At 50.9% G+C, this 11,591-nt stretch overlaps 1 protein-coding gene across 1 annotated transcript; it reads left to right on the top strand.

The window, feature by feature from the left end:
• Positions 1–158: 158 nt before the first annotated feature.
• On the top strand, positions 159–1,359 carry LOC308679292 (GTPase IMAP family member 7-like; the record flags this gene model as incomplete). The annotated part of the gene is made up of 1 exon (XM_081346900.1): positions 159–1,359. The coding sequence occupies one exon, from the start codon at positions 159–161 to the stop codon at positions 921–923; it is 765 nt and encodes a 254-aa protein (XP_081203026.1). The 3' UTR covers positions 924–1,359.
• Between the last annotated feature and the right edge of the window lie 10,232 nt (positions 1,360–11,591).

Genomic DNA, 11,591 nt, shown 5'->3' with positions numbered 1-11,591 from the left:
CCAGGAAAATCAGGAGATTCAGCCAGTTCAAGATTTATTGCAAGCTTCAGTTCGCTACAAGAACCTGACCTACTAACGGATCAAGGGAAATGAGCGGGAGATAAGAAAGGCATTCAAGGTGGGCTGGATTTAGATCTCTTCTGGGCGAGCAGATATTCATGACCGATGATGCCTTTGACCCCTCCTGCAGGCTCAGCCTGGTCATCTCCTCTCCAATGTTGCTGACCGATCCCCTTCTTCTCTCCCCCTTCCCTCTTTGGCTTGTAGGGCCCGAACGGAGGATCGTCCTGGTGGGCAAAACCGGCAACGGGAAAAGCGCGACGGGAAACACCATCCTGGGAAGTCAAGCCTTTGAGTTTGGGATGTCCCCCAAGTCAATAACCTGCACCTGCCAAAGGCAGGAGACGCACCTGCAGGGCAGGAAGGTGGTGGTCGTGGATACGCCCGGCTTCTTTGACACGGGACGTTCCCAGCAAGAAATTTCTGCCGAAGTGAGACGATGTGTGAGCATTTGCTCGCCGGGCCCGCACGTCATCCTGCAGGTGCTTTGCCTGGGCCGTTTCACCCAGGAGGAGAAAGAGGTGGCTCAGCTGATCAAGGAGATCTTCACCCTCAATGCCAAGAATTACATGATCCTCTTGTTCACTCGTAAAGATGAGCTGGAAGGTAAACATCTGGAGGAGTTCCTATTGGAGGGAGATGACTCTCTCCTGGATCAAGTGTCGGAGTGCGGGTACCGGTTCCTGGCTTTCAACAACAAGGCCCAAGGGGCAGAGCGAGAGAAGCAGGTGGCCCAACTGATGGATATGATTGACAAACTGGTGCAGATGAACAGCATTGCTCCTTGTTACACGGAAGACATGATGAGATCCGACAAACGGAAGCTGAAGAGGAGCTTTTACTGGCTGTGTCCTTTTTTCTGACAGACACGGGAAAGTCTGATGGAGCTTCTGCGCCAAGGTGGCAATTGCAAAACGTCTCCCCTTCGCTCCGGCTTGCCCTGAAGAACATCAAGGCAGGACAGCCTTGAGGTTCTTTCTCACCCTTTCCTGTTTCCCTGGGGTAAATCCATGTTTTCCTAACCGCTGCCACATATTTATTTGGGGCGGGGGGGGGTTCCCAATCTGTCAATCCTTCGAGGTAAACCAGGCCAAAAAACCACCGACACAAGAAATATTAGACCTGATTGGTACAGATTATAGTAGCAGTATCTTGAAAACGTCTCCCCTTCGCTCCGGCTGGCACTGAAGAACATCAAGGCAGCCCAGCCTTGAGGTTCTTTCTCACCCTTTCCTGTTTCCCTGAGGTGAATCCATGTTTTCCTAACCGCTGTCGCATATTTACGGGAAAGAATGTACTTCAAACTAATTGGAGAATGTGATCTATGACTGTTACATGGGGGAGGGAATTGTGCTTTGATACTATGTCCTCAGGGGAGGGGAACTGTTTTTTGGCTTCGATTGGGTTAGTGCCGAAGCTACGCTACTCAAATAAAAGATTGTTTCAGGTAAACAACGTCTCAACGTTCTTTCAAGAGTTTCATCTGTCTTAACCGTGACAGAAATATTAGACTTTATCAGTACCGATCATACCCTAGTGGCAGAATCTTGAAAACGTCTCCCCTTCGCTCCCGCTGGCACGGAAGAACATCAAGACAAGGCAGCCTTGAGCTTCTTTCTCACCATTTCTTGTTTTCCTGGGGCAAATCCAGGTTTTTCTAACAGCTGGCACATATTTATTGGGAGGGGGGCCTTCCCCATCTGTCAATCCTTTGAGGTAGACCAGGCCGAGAAACCACCAACACAAGAACTATTAGACTTTATTGGTCCAGATTATACTAGCAGAATCTTGAAAATTTCTCCCCTTCGTTCCGGCTGGCAGTGCAGAACATCAAGGCAGGACGGCCTTGAGGTTCGTTCTCACCCGTTCCTGTTTTCCTGGGGTGAATCCATGTCTTCCTAACCACTGCCACCAGTGGTGGCATTCAAATATGTGAACAACCGGTTCTCTGTGTTAGATGCTGCTTCCGGAAGTCCATTCTGGGCTGGGGCAACAAAACATTAGCTACCGGTTCTGCCGAAGTGGTGCGAACCGGCTGAATCCCACCACTGGCTGCCACATATTTTCTTGGGGACTTCTCCATCTGTCAATCCTTGGAGGTAGACCAGGTCAAGAAGCCACCAACACACAAAATATTAGACCTGATTGGTACAGATTATAGTAGCAGAATCTTGAAAACGTCTCCCCTTCGCTCCGGCTAGCACTGAAGAACATCAAGGCAGGACAGCCTTGAGGTTCTTTCTCACCCTTTCTTGTTTTCCTGGGGTGAATCGAGTTTTTTCGTACAGCTGCCACATATTTTTTTTGGGGGGGGAGCTTCCCCATCTGCCAATCCTTTGAGGTAGACCAGGCCGAGAAACCACCAACACAAGAAATATTAGACTTTATTGGTACCGATGATAGGAGCAGAATCCTGAAAACGTCTCCCCTTCACTCCCGCTGGCACTGAAGAACATCAAGGCAGGAAAGCCTTGAGGTTCTTTCTCACCCTTTCCTGTTTTCCTGAGGTGAATTTACATTGTCCTAACAGCTACCGCATATTTTCTGCAAGGCCCTCTCTGTTGTCCTCTACATACACCAGGGGTCCCCAGTTCTCGGGCCACGGAGCAGCACCCAATTCACGGGCCGTGGACGGGGCCGCGGCATGCCAGAAAACGATCCACACAAAGAGGCGAAGTCCCATTTGGCGGGATGCAGGTAGCATGCGGAATCACGCTCCTCTCCGGTCCACAGAAAAAAACGCTCTCTACGGTGCCCAAAAGGTCGGGGGCCACTGCCGCACACCAGGGGTCTCCAACTCACGGGCTGTGGACCAGCACCGGGCCGCGGTGCACCGGACTGCAGAAGCAAGCGAAGCTCCATATGTACACGTGTGGCGGCATCCAGGCAGGGTGTGAAATCATACGCACACCCCTGGTCCACGGGAAAACCGCCCTCCGCAGAACAGGTCCCCGGTTCCCAAAAAGTTGGGGGGAGGGCGCTGCTCTACACCGCCTTCCAGGGGCCAACGTGGACTCAGGAAGGATTCCGAGTGAGAAACTTACCATTTCTATTTCCATCCAAGATCTTTTCGGTTCTTACAATAGAGGACGTGTCTTAATTTTTTATTTTTTATTTTGAGGGAGGGGGCCTGTCCGGGAAACTGGTGAGGTTGGCTTGCTCATTCTAATTGTCTCTGTCCCACGATGCACTGCAAAGGCAGAGAGGAAGGGTGGGGGGAGACTGCCCCTGACTTCCTGGAGGAGGCGGGGGGGGGGACAGGAAATAAGGAGAATAGACGCAGTCAATTCCATTAGAGAACAGAGCTGGGAAAGACTATAGAGGTCTTCTAGTCCAACCCCCTGCTCCAGGAGGGGACCCTTACAGAATCAGAGAAGATCAGAGTTCAAAGGGACCTCGGAGGTCTTCTAGTCCAACCCCACCCCCCACCCACCCACCCCGCTCAAGCAGGAGTTCCTTACACCATCATGGAATGACAGTCGGAAGGGACCCCAGAGGTTAGGAATAGAATAGAGCTGGAAGGGACCTTGGAGGTCCTCTAGTCCAACCCCCTGCTCAAGCAGGAGACCCTTATGGAATCACAGGAGAGCGGAGCTGGAAGGGAACTCGGAGGTCATCTAGTCCAACCCCCTGCTGGGAGGGGATGGACCAACTTGGATGGCTTGCTTGCTGTCCCAAATTGAAGGCTCCCTCCCTCCCTTCTCCTTCCTCCCCCTCCCTCCCTCCTCCTCCTCTCCCTCCCTCCCCCTTTCTTTCTTTCTTTCTTTCTTCCTCCCTCCTTTCTTTTTCTTTCTCTCTCTCCCCCTTTTGCTTTGTTTTTTTCTGTCTGCCTTTCTTTCCCTCCCTCCCTCCCTCCTCCCCTTCCTTCCTTTCTTTCTCTTTCTTTCTTCCTCCCTCCCTCCCTCTTTCTTTCTCTCACTTTCTTTCTTTCTTTCTTCCTTCCTCCTTCCCTCCCTCTTTTCCTCTCTCCCTCTCCTTTCTTTCTCCCTCCTTCCTTCCTTCCTTTTTCTTTCTCTCCTTCCCTCCTTTCTTTCTTTCTTTCTTTCTTTCTTTCTTTCTTTCTTTCTTTCTTTCTTTCTTTCTTTCTTTCTTTCTTCTTCCTTCCTCCTTCCCTCCCTCTTTTCCTCTCTCCCTCTCCTTTCTTTCTCCCTCCTTCCTTCCTTCCTTTTTCTTTCTCTCCTTCCCTCCTTTCTTTCTTTTTCTTTCTTTCTTTCTTTCTTTCTTTCTTTCTTTCTTTCTTTCTTTCTTTCTTTCTTTCTTTCTTTCTTTCTTTCTTCCTTTCTCTCCTTCCCTCCTTCTTTTCCTCTCTCCCTCTCCTTTCTTTCTCCCTCCCTCCCTCCTTCCTTCCTTTTTCTTTCTCTCCTTCCCTCCCTCTTTTCCTCCCTCCCTCCCTCCTGCCTCCCTCCCTCCTCCCCTCCCCTTTCTTTCTCTTTCTTCCTTTTTTTTCTTTCTTTCTGCCTCCCTCCCTTTCTTTCTCTCTCTCTCCCTTTTCCTTCCTTCTTTCTCGCTCTTTCTTTCTCCCTCCCTGCCTCCTCCCCTCCCACCCCTCCCTGCCTCCTCCCCCTCCTCCTCCCCCCCCCCCGCTTCTCCCCCCATCCTACAGAACCGCTCCAGCTCAAGACCCAACCCAAGACCCCGAAAGCGAAAGTGAAAGTGCCCGCCGGCCGCTGCCTGGAAACCACGTGATTACAAAGCAAAGCCCGTGGGCGGGGCCGGGAGAAGAGACTCCGGGTATTTTTTCCCCCTTATTGTTCCAATGCAGGGTGGAGCGGGGGGGGGGGGCCTCTGTGTCCTCCCCCCCCCCCGCAAATCTCAGCTTCGCTTCCTCTGGTCTTTGCAAGCCAATTTGCACGGCGCCGCTCCCTCCCCCTCCCCCTCCCCCTCCCCCTCCCCGCAGACGGACTGGAAAGGCCAAATTCTTCTTTCTTTCTTTCTTTCTTTCTTTCTTTCTTTCTTTCTTTCTTTCTTTCTTTCTTTCTTTCTTTCTTTCTTTCTTTCTTCTCTCCTCCTCCTCCCCTCTCTTTTTTTCTTTTCTCCCTCCTTCCGCTCACTTTCTTTCTTTCTTTCTTTCTTTCTTTCTTTCTTTCTTTCTTTCTTTCTTTCATGCCTTCCTGTCTGCCTTTCTTTCTTTCTCTCTTTCTCTTTCTTTCTGCCTTTCTTCCGCTCACTTTCTTTCTTTCTTTCTTTTTCTTTCTTTCTTTCTTTCTTTCTTTCTTTCTTTCTTTCTTTCTTTCTTTCTTTCTTTCTTTCTTCTTTCTGTCTGTCTGTCTTTCTTTCTTTCTTTCTTTCTTTCTTTCTCTCTCTCTCTCTCTCTCTCTCTCCCTTTTCCTTCCTCCTTTCTTTCTTTCTCCCTCCTTTTTCTTTCTTTCTTCCTTTCCTTTCTCTGTGTCTTCCCCTCTTTTCTTTCCTCCCTCCCTTCTTTTTCTTTTTTCTCTTCCTCCCTCCCTCCCTCCCTCCTTTTCTTTCTTTCTTTCTTTCTTTCTTTCTTTCTTTCTTTCTTTCTTTCTTTCTTTCTTTCTTTCTTTCTTTCTTTCTTTCTTTCTTTCTTTCTTTCTTTCTTTCTTTCTTTCTTTCTTTCTGCCATGCTGTCTGCCTTTCTTTCTTTCTCTCTTTTTCTTTCTGCCTTTCTTCCGCTTTCTTTCTTCCGCTTTCTTTCTTTCTTTCTTTCTTTCTTTCTTTCTTTCTTTCTTTCTTTCTTTCTTTCTTTCTTTCTTTCTTTCTTTCTTTCTTTCTTTCTTTCTTTCCTTCTTCTCTTTCTTTCTCTTTCTCCCTCCCTCCCTCCCTTTCTCTCTCTCTCCCTCTTTTCATTCTTTCTTTCTCTTTTCTTTATCCTCCCTCCCTTCCTCCATCTCAGCCAAATTGCCTCTGGGCAGCTGGGGGGGGCGAGGGGGGGGAAACACCCCATTCCGATTAGAAACGGCAAAAAAAACCCAAACAGTTTTTGGAAAAGAAGCTTTGAGTGACCTTCAACTTAACCCCCCCATCCCACCCCCGCCCGATTCCTTTGGCCGCTGGTGTGTCTTTGTGTGCGTGTGTGATTGTGTGTGTGTGTGTCAGCGGCCCTGAATCCATCGGTCATTCCCAGACCTTGTGGGGGTGGGGGGGTGGGGGGGAAACAAAGGCCGGAATTTGTCCCGGCAGGAAACTCCCTTCCGAAATTGGACCATTTCCCCCCCCCACAAGGCCCCCTCCAAGCCGGCTTGGCTTGCAGAGACAGGAAAAAAAATAATCTGCTTTTTCCTTGGAAAACCAAGGGGGGGGGGAGGGAGGGAAGCTGGCCTTTCTTGGCTGACCTCAAATGCCCCCCCCCCTTTTTTGGGGGGGGAATTGTGTTCCTTTTTGGCAGTTGCAATCCCTGCCCAGCCTCAACCGAGCCTGCGAGGCTCAGAAGTACACACACACACACACACACACACAACCCCCCCAATTCCTTCCTCCGCCCAGCCAGGCACTTCCCAGGGGTCCCAAGGCCCCCCCCCGGAGACCCCACCGCAGAGATAAGAGACAAGCGTCAGCCTTTCCGTTCTGAGACGTGAACCCTTCGCTCCGCCTGACCGAAGGAAATGCAGTGGAATGGTCGGGTGGGACCTCGGAGGTCATCCAGTCCAACCCCCCTATGCGGCTCGAGCGGGAGACCCTTCCAGAACCGTCGAATGACAGAGGCGGAGGGGGGTCCCCGGGAGGTCATCTGGTCTAACCCTCGGTTCGAGAGGGAGATCCTTACGGAATCGGAAATTGACCCTTTCTCGAAGGGTCAAAGCCCGGGGGGGGGGCGGATCAGGATGACTCCACCTCAAGGTCTGGGGGGTGGGGGTGGTGGAGGGGCTCCTTTTAATCCCCCCCTCTGCAATTCCCACCTGGCATCCTCTAGAGGGAAACGGGGCTCCTGCCAATCCCCGAGCAAGGCCCGTCTCTCCTTCGGCTGAGTCAGTTTCGCTTTGCATCCAGCAACCTCATGATTTGTCCCCTTGGGAATCTTCCGGAAGCTTCTGGAAAGGGGCTGGAAGCATCCAAAGGAATCCTTTCCCAGCTCCCGCTCAATCGGTTGAAATTGGCTCCCCTGACGTCCGAGACAGAGGCACGCGACGCAAACGGGGTGGTGGGGGCAGCGCTCGTGCCCGCGGGATCCTCGCCGGCCCTGCCCCGTTCCTGCCTGGCGCAGTCTGCCGGGTTTGCGCCCCATGGGTGCAACGGTGGCTCCTTTTTGGCGCCCCGCCGTGACAAAGCGTCCCGTTCTTGCGCTGCCTGGCACCCCATGTTTGCACCCTGCGGCGCAGTGGCATGCCGCTTTCGCGCTCCACAGCGCCTCATCTCGTTTCCGTGCCCCGTAGCGTGGCGGCGGCCCATTTTTTCACCCCACGGCCACGGCGCTAGCCCAAACGGGTGTGTGTCTGTGCACGCCTATGTGCACGCGCTGGCCAGCCTGTCTTGTGGCCCGGTGGCTAGCAGGCCGGAGGCCAGGTGGGGGGGTGCCTGGTGTGCAAGGTACTAATTTTGTGTTTGCTGTATTGTTTGCATCTGCATTACGTCGAATTCCAATCTGACCTATCTGACTCTCTCCTCTTATCACTTCTCTGTTAGTAAGGATTAGGTCCAGGGTAGTTTTTCCTCTAGAGTCTAGCTCAGTAAAGGGATGCGGTGGCTCAGTGGGTTAGGACGCTGAGCTTGTCGATCAGATGGTTGGCAGTTTGGTGGGTCGAATCCCGAGTGCCGCATAGCCGAGTGAGCGCCTGTTACGCGTCCCAGCTTCTGCCAACCTAGCAGTTCGAAAGCACGTAAAAAATGCAAGGAGAAAAATAGGGACCGCTACGGTGGGAAGGTAACAGCGTTCCGTGCGCCTTTGGCGTCCAGTCATGCCGGCCACGTGACCACGGAGACGTCCTCGGACAAGCGCTGGCTCTCCGGCTTTGAAATGGAGATGAGCACCGGCCCCTAGAGTCGGAAACGACTAGCATGCATGTGCGGGGGAACATTGACCTTTATGTACGTGCCGACGCTGTGCTTCTTGAATAAAGATTCTTTAAGGTAAACAAGGCTTCCAAGTTCGCTGAAGAGTTTCACCTGTCGGAACCCGGACAGTGTTCCTCATACTTTTGAGCGTTAGTTTACAGCAGGGCTTTTCAACCTTTCCACCCATCGTGCCGCTTTTAGGATATGGCCACATCCGAGTACCCATCGGTCGCCTAGCAAGGTGACCAAAACAAAGGGAAAAAAGGGATGAAGTACAGGTAGTCCTCGACTTACAGCAGTTTGCTTAGTGACCGTTTGAAGTTACAGTGGCACTGAAAAAAGTGACACCCCCCCCCCAAGCCACAGCCGAGCAGGATGTCTGCCTGCCCGCCCGGCGGTGCTCTTCCTCCTGTCCGAGGTTTTCATGGTTGTGAGCGTTTCTGTTGAGGATTGGCAGTGGGGGTGGGGTGGGGGTGTTTGTTTTTTATTCCCCCCACCCCTGTCTGCTGGGGGGGTTGCAGCAGGTGTTGGTCACTTCACATGACCCTGGGACACTGGGACCGTCATCAATATGAATCGGTTGCCAAGCGTCTGAAGGCAAATCACAAGACCCTGGAGATGCTGCAACATTCTAGCTGATCGGCGCTTCTTCTGGGCTCAGCAGAAGCGCCGGGATCAGTGCTGAGCTCCAGCTGGAGACTGGCGCTGATCCTGGTGCTTCCGCTGAGCCCTGACAGCCCCAAAGAAGCGCTGATCCTGGCGCTTCCGCCGAGCCCCGACAGCCCTGCAGCTCCAGCCGTCTCCCGGTCAGGCTTGTGCGGTGCTGTCACCGGTTCAACTCATTCCCCTTCCCCGCTACCGCTTTTCTAGGATGGTCGCGTACCACCTGCCAGGTGCCAACGTACCACAGGTGGTTGAAAAGCCCTGGTGTATAGGACCCGCCCGGCTTCTCTGAAGCGGCCGGCCAATCCGATCCGTCGAATCGTCTGCCTTGCCGCCCTCAGCCTCTATAAGCACCTTTGCTTCCCCATTGTTCGGTGTCCCTCGTTCTTGCCAAGAGGGGCCCCTAGCGATCCTCGTCATCAGACACGGGGGTTTTCCTGCTTGTGGTGCTCGATTCTTCCGGATTTTTCCACAGCGTGGAAAACGGGCTCTCCGTGGCAAACCCCCTCTAGCTACTCTCCCTCTCTTTAGCTTTGGACTCTCGGAGTGGTCTTTGAATTTGCCAATCTCCGCCTCGGTCCTAAATTCGACCATCTTTAAATCTCACTTACAAAGTGTGTGGGGGAACCTAGTGGTAGTCAACGCAGAGGCTTCGACAGCTGCGCTCAGCGCCGCCAGGCTAACGAGCCGCAAGCTTGTGCACAACGGCAGCTCAACTGTCGAAGGGTTGGACCCTGTGCAAACCCGGAGGCCGTTGGCCTTCCCGACTGTGTTTTGTGGTCACGATTTCCATTTGCCTTTTGGAAGGCAGAACCAGGGTCGCTGTTCCTACGATGGGCAGGTCTCTGCGGACTCTGCTTGGGCTTTGGGGTGCAATCTTGGCTTTGAGGGTTCACCCGCGTGTTTCTCCCAGCCCCTCCTTAGGCGTCCCCCGTGACTCCCTTGCAGGAGTCGGTTCTCCATCTGAATTAGCCCCTTTTTCAAGGAACAGGTAAGGAAGACGTTTGGGCAACCAAGGGCATCGAGTACGGAGTTTATACTGCTGACAATTTAGATACAAGGGTCTCCAAACTGGGCCACTTTTAAGACTTGTGGACTTCAACTCCCAGAATTCCCCAGACAGCAAGGATTTCACCCGAATGAATAGGACAAGAACAAACACAGATAGATGAGTTTTCTTTGATATGGTAACTGTATTAGTAGATGGTGGGTATGCAGGGAACATAATATATCACATTTTTTTGATAGGAAAACAATTAGTAGATGGTGGGTATGCAGGAAGCATAATATATCACATTTTTGATAGGGAAACTATTAGTAGATGGTGGGTATTCAGGTAACATAATATATCGCATTTTTGATAGGGAAACTTTATTAGATGGTGGGTATGCAGTGGACATATATCACATTTTTAATAGGAAACTTTTTTAGTGGATGGTGGGTATGCAGGGAACATAATATATCACATTTTTTGATAGGAAAACAATTAGTACCGTAGATGGTGGGTATGCAGGAAACATAATATATCACATTTTTGATAGGGAAACTATTAGTAGATGGTGGGTATTCAGGGAACATAATATATCGTTTTATTTACGTTTACGTTTTATTTAATTTGTATACCGCCCTTCTCCCTAGGGACTCAGGGCGGTTCACAGGGCATATAAATAACAATACAATACAATACAAAAGTTAAAACAAAGATTAAATCAGTGCCCAGTTAAAACAATAATACTATTCTAAAACAATAATTTAAAACCCAACTCCCCCGTCAGGCCAGACCAGCTAATTCAAATAAATGGGTCTTCAGGCCACGACGGAAAGTTCGGAGGTCTGATGCCATCCGGAGCTCCACCGGCAGTTGGTTCCACAAAGCCGGGGCACCCACAGAGAAGGCTCTCCCCCTGGGGGCCGCCAGTCGGCATTCCCTGACCGGAGGCACCCTGAGGAGGCCCTCTCTGTGGGAACGCACAGGGCGGAGGGGAGTTGACGCCGGCAGCAGATGGTCCCCGAGGTAACCCGGACCCATGCCATGTCCGCATTTTTTGATAGGGAATATCGCATTTTTTGATAGGGAAGCTTTATTAGATGGTGGGTATGCAGTGGACATATATCACATTTTTAATAGGAAACTTTATTAATGGATGGTGGGTATGCAGAGAGCATAATATATTGCAATTTTTGATAGGGAAGCTTTATTAGATGGTGGGTATGCAGTGGACATATATCACATTTTGAATAGGAAACTTTTTTAGTGGATGGTGGGTATGCAGAGAGCATAATATATCGCAATTTTTGATAGGGAAGCTTTATTAGGCGGTGGGTATGCAGTGGACATATATCACATTTTTAATAGGAAACTTTTTTAGTGGATGGTGGGTATGCAGAGAGCATAATATATCGCAATTTTTAATAGGGAAACTTTATTAGATGATGGGTATGCAGTGAACATATCACATTCTCTCATCAAATATGGAGTTTATACTGCTGATAGTATAAAGTCCAGATATGCTGGCTGGGGAATTCTGGGATTTGAAGTCCACAAGTCTTAAAGTAGCCACTAACACACACACACACACACAAACCCGCCACCCATTTTTTCTTTTCTCCAGACTGGCCAGGCCCAATTCCTGCAATCGTTCTTCATAGCTTTTAGAGTCCATGCTCTTAATCAACTTAGTTGCTCTTCTCTGCCCTTTTTTCCCCCCAATGTCTCAATTTCTTTCTTGCGATGGGGTGAGCAAAACTGGACGCAGCGCTCCAGGCGTGGCCTTGCTAAGGCTTTACAAAGCGGTACTAACAACTTCACCTGATTTTGATTCTATGCCTCGGTTCGTACAACCGAGGATCGGATTAGCTTTTCCGGCTGCTGCCGTCCCCGGCCGGCTCCCGTTGAAGGGATCCGCCCACTCGGATGC

The sequence above is a fragment of the Vipera berus genome (genome assembly GCF_964194415.1).
Source record: "Vipera berus genome assembly, contig: HAP1_SCAFFOLD_124, whole genome shotgun sequence".
Taxonomy (NCBI): Eukaryota; Metazoa; Chordata; class Lepidosauria; order Squamata; family Viperidae; genus Vipera; species Vipera berus.
The sequence above is the reverse complement of the archived record's forward strand: the minus strand, read 5'-3'. Positions and strand labels throughout refer to the sequence as shown.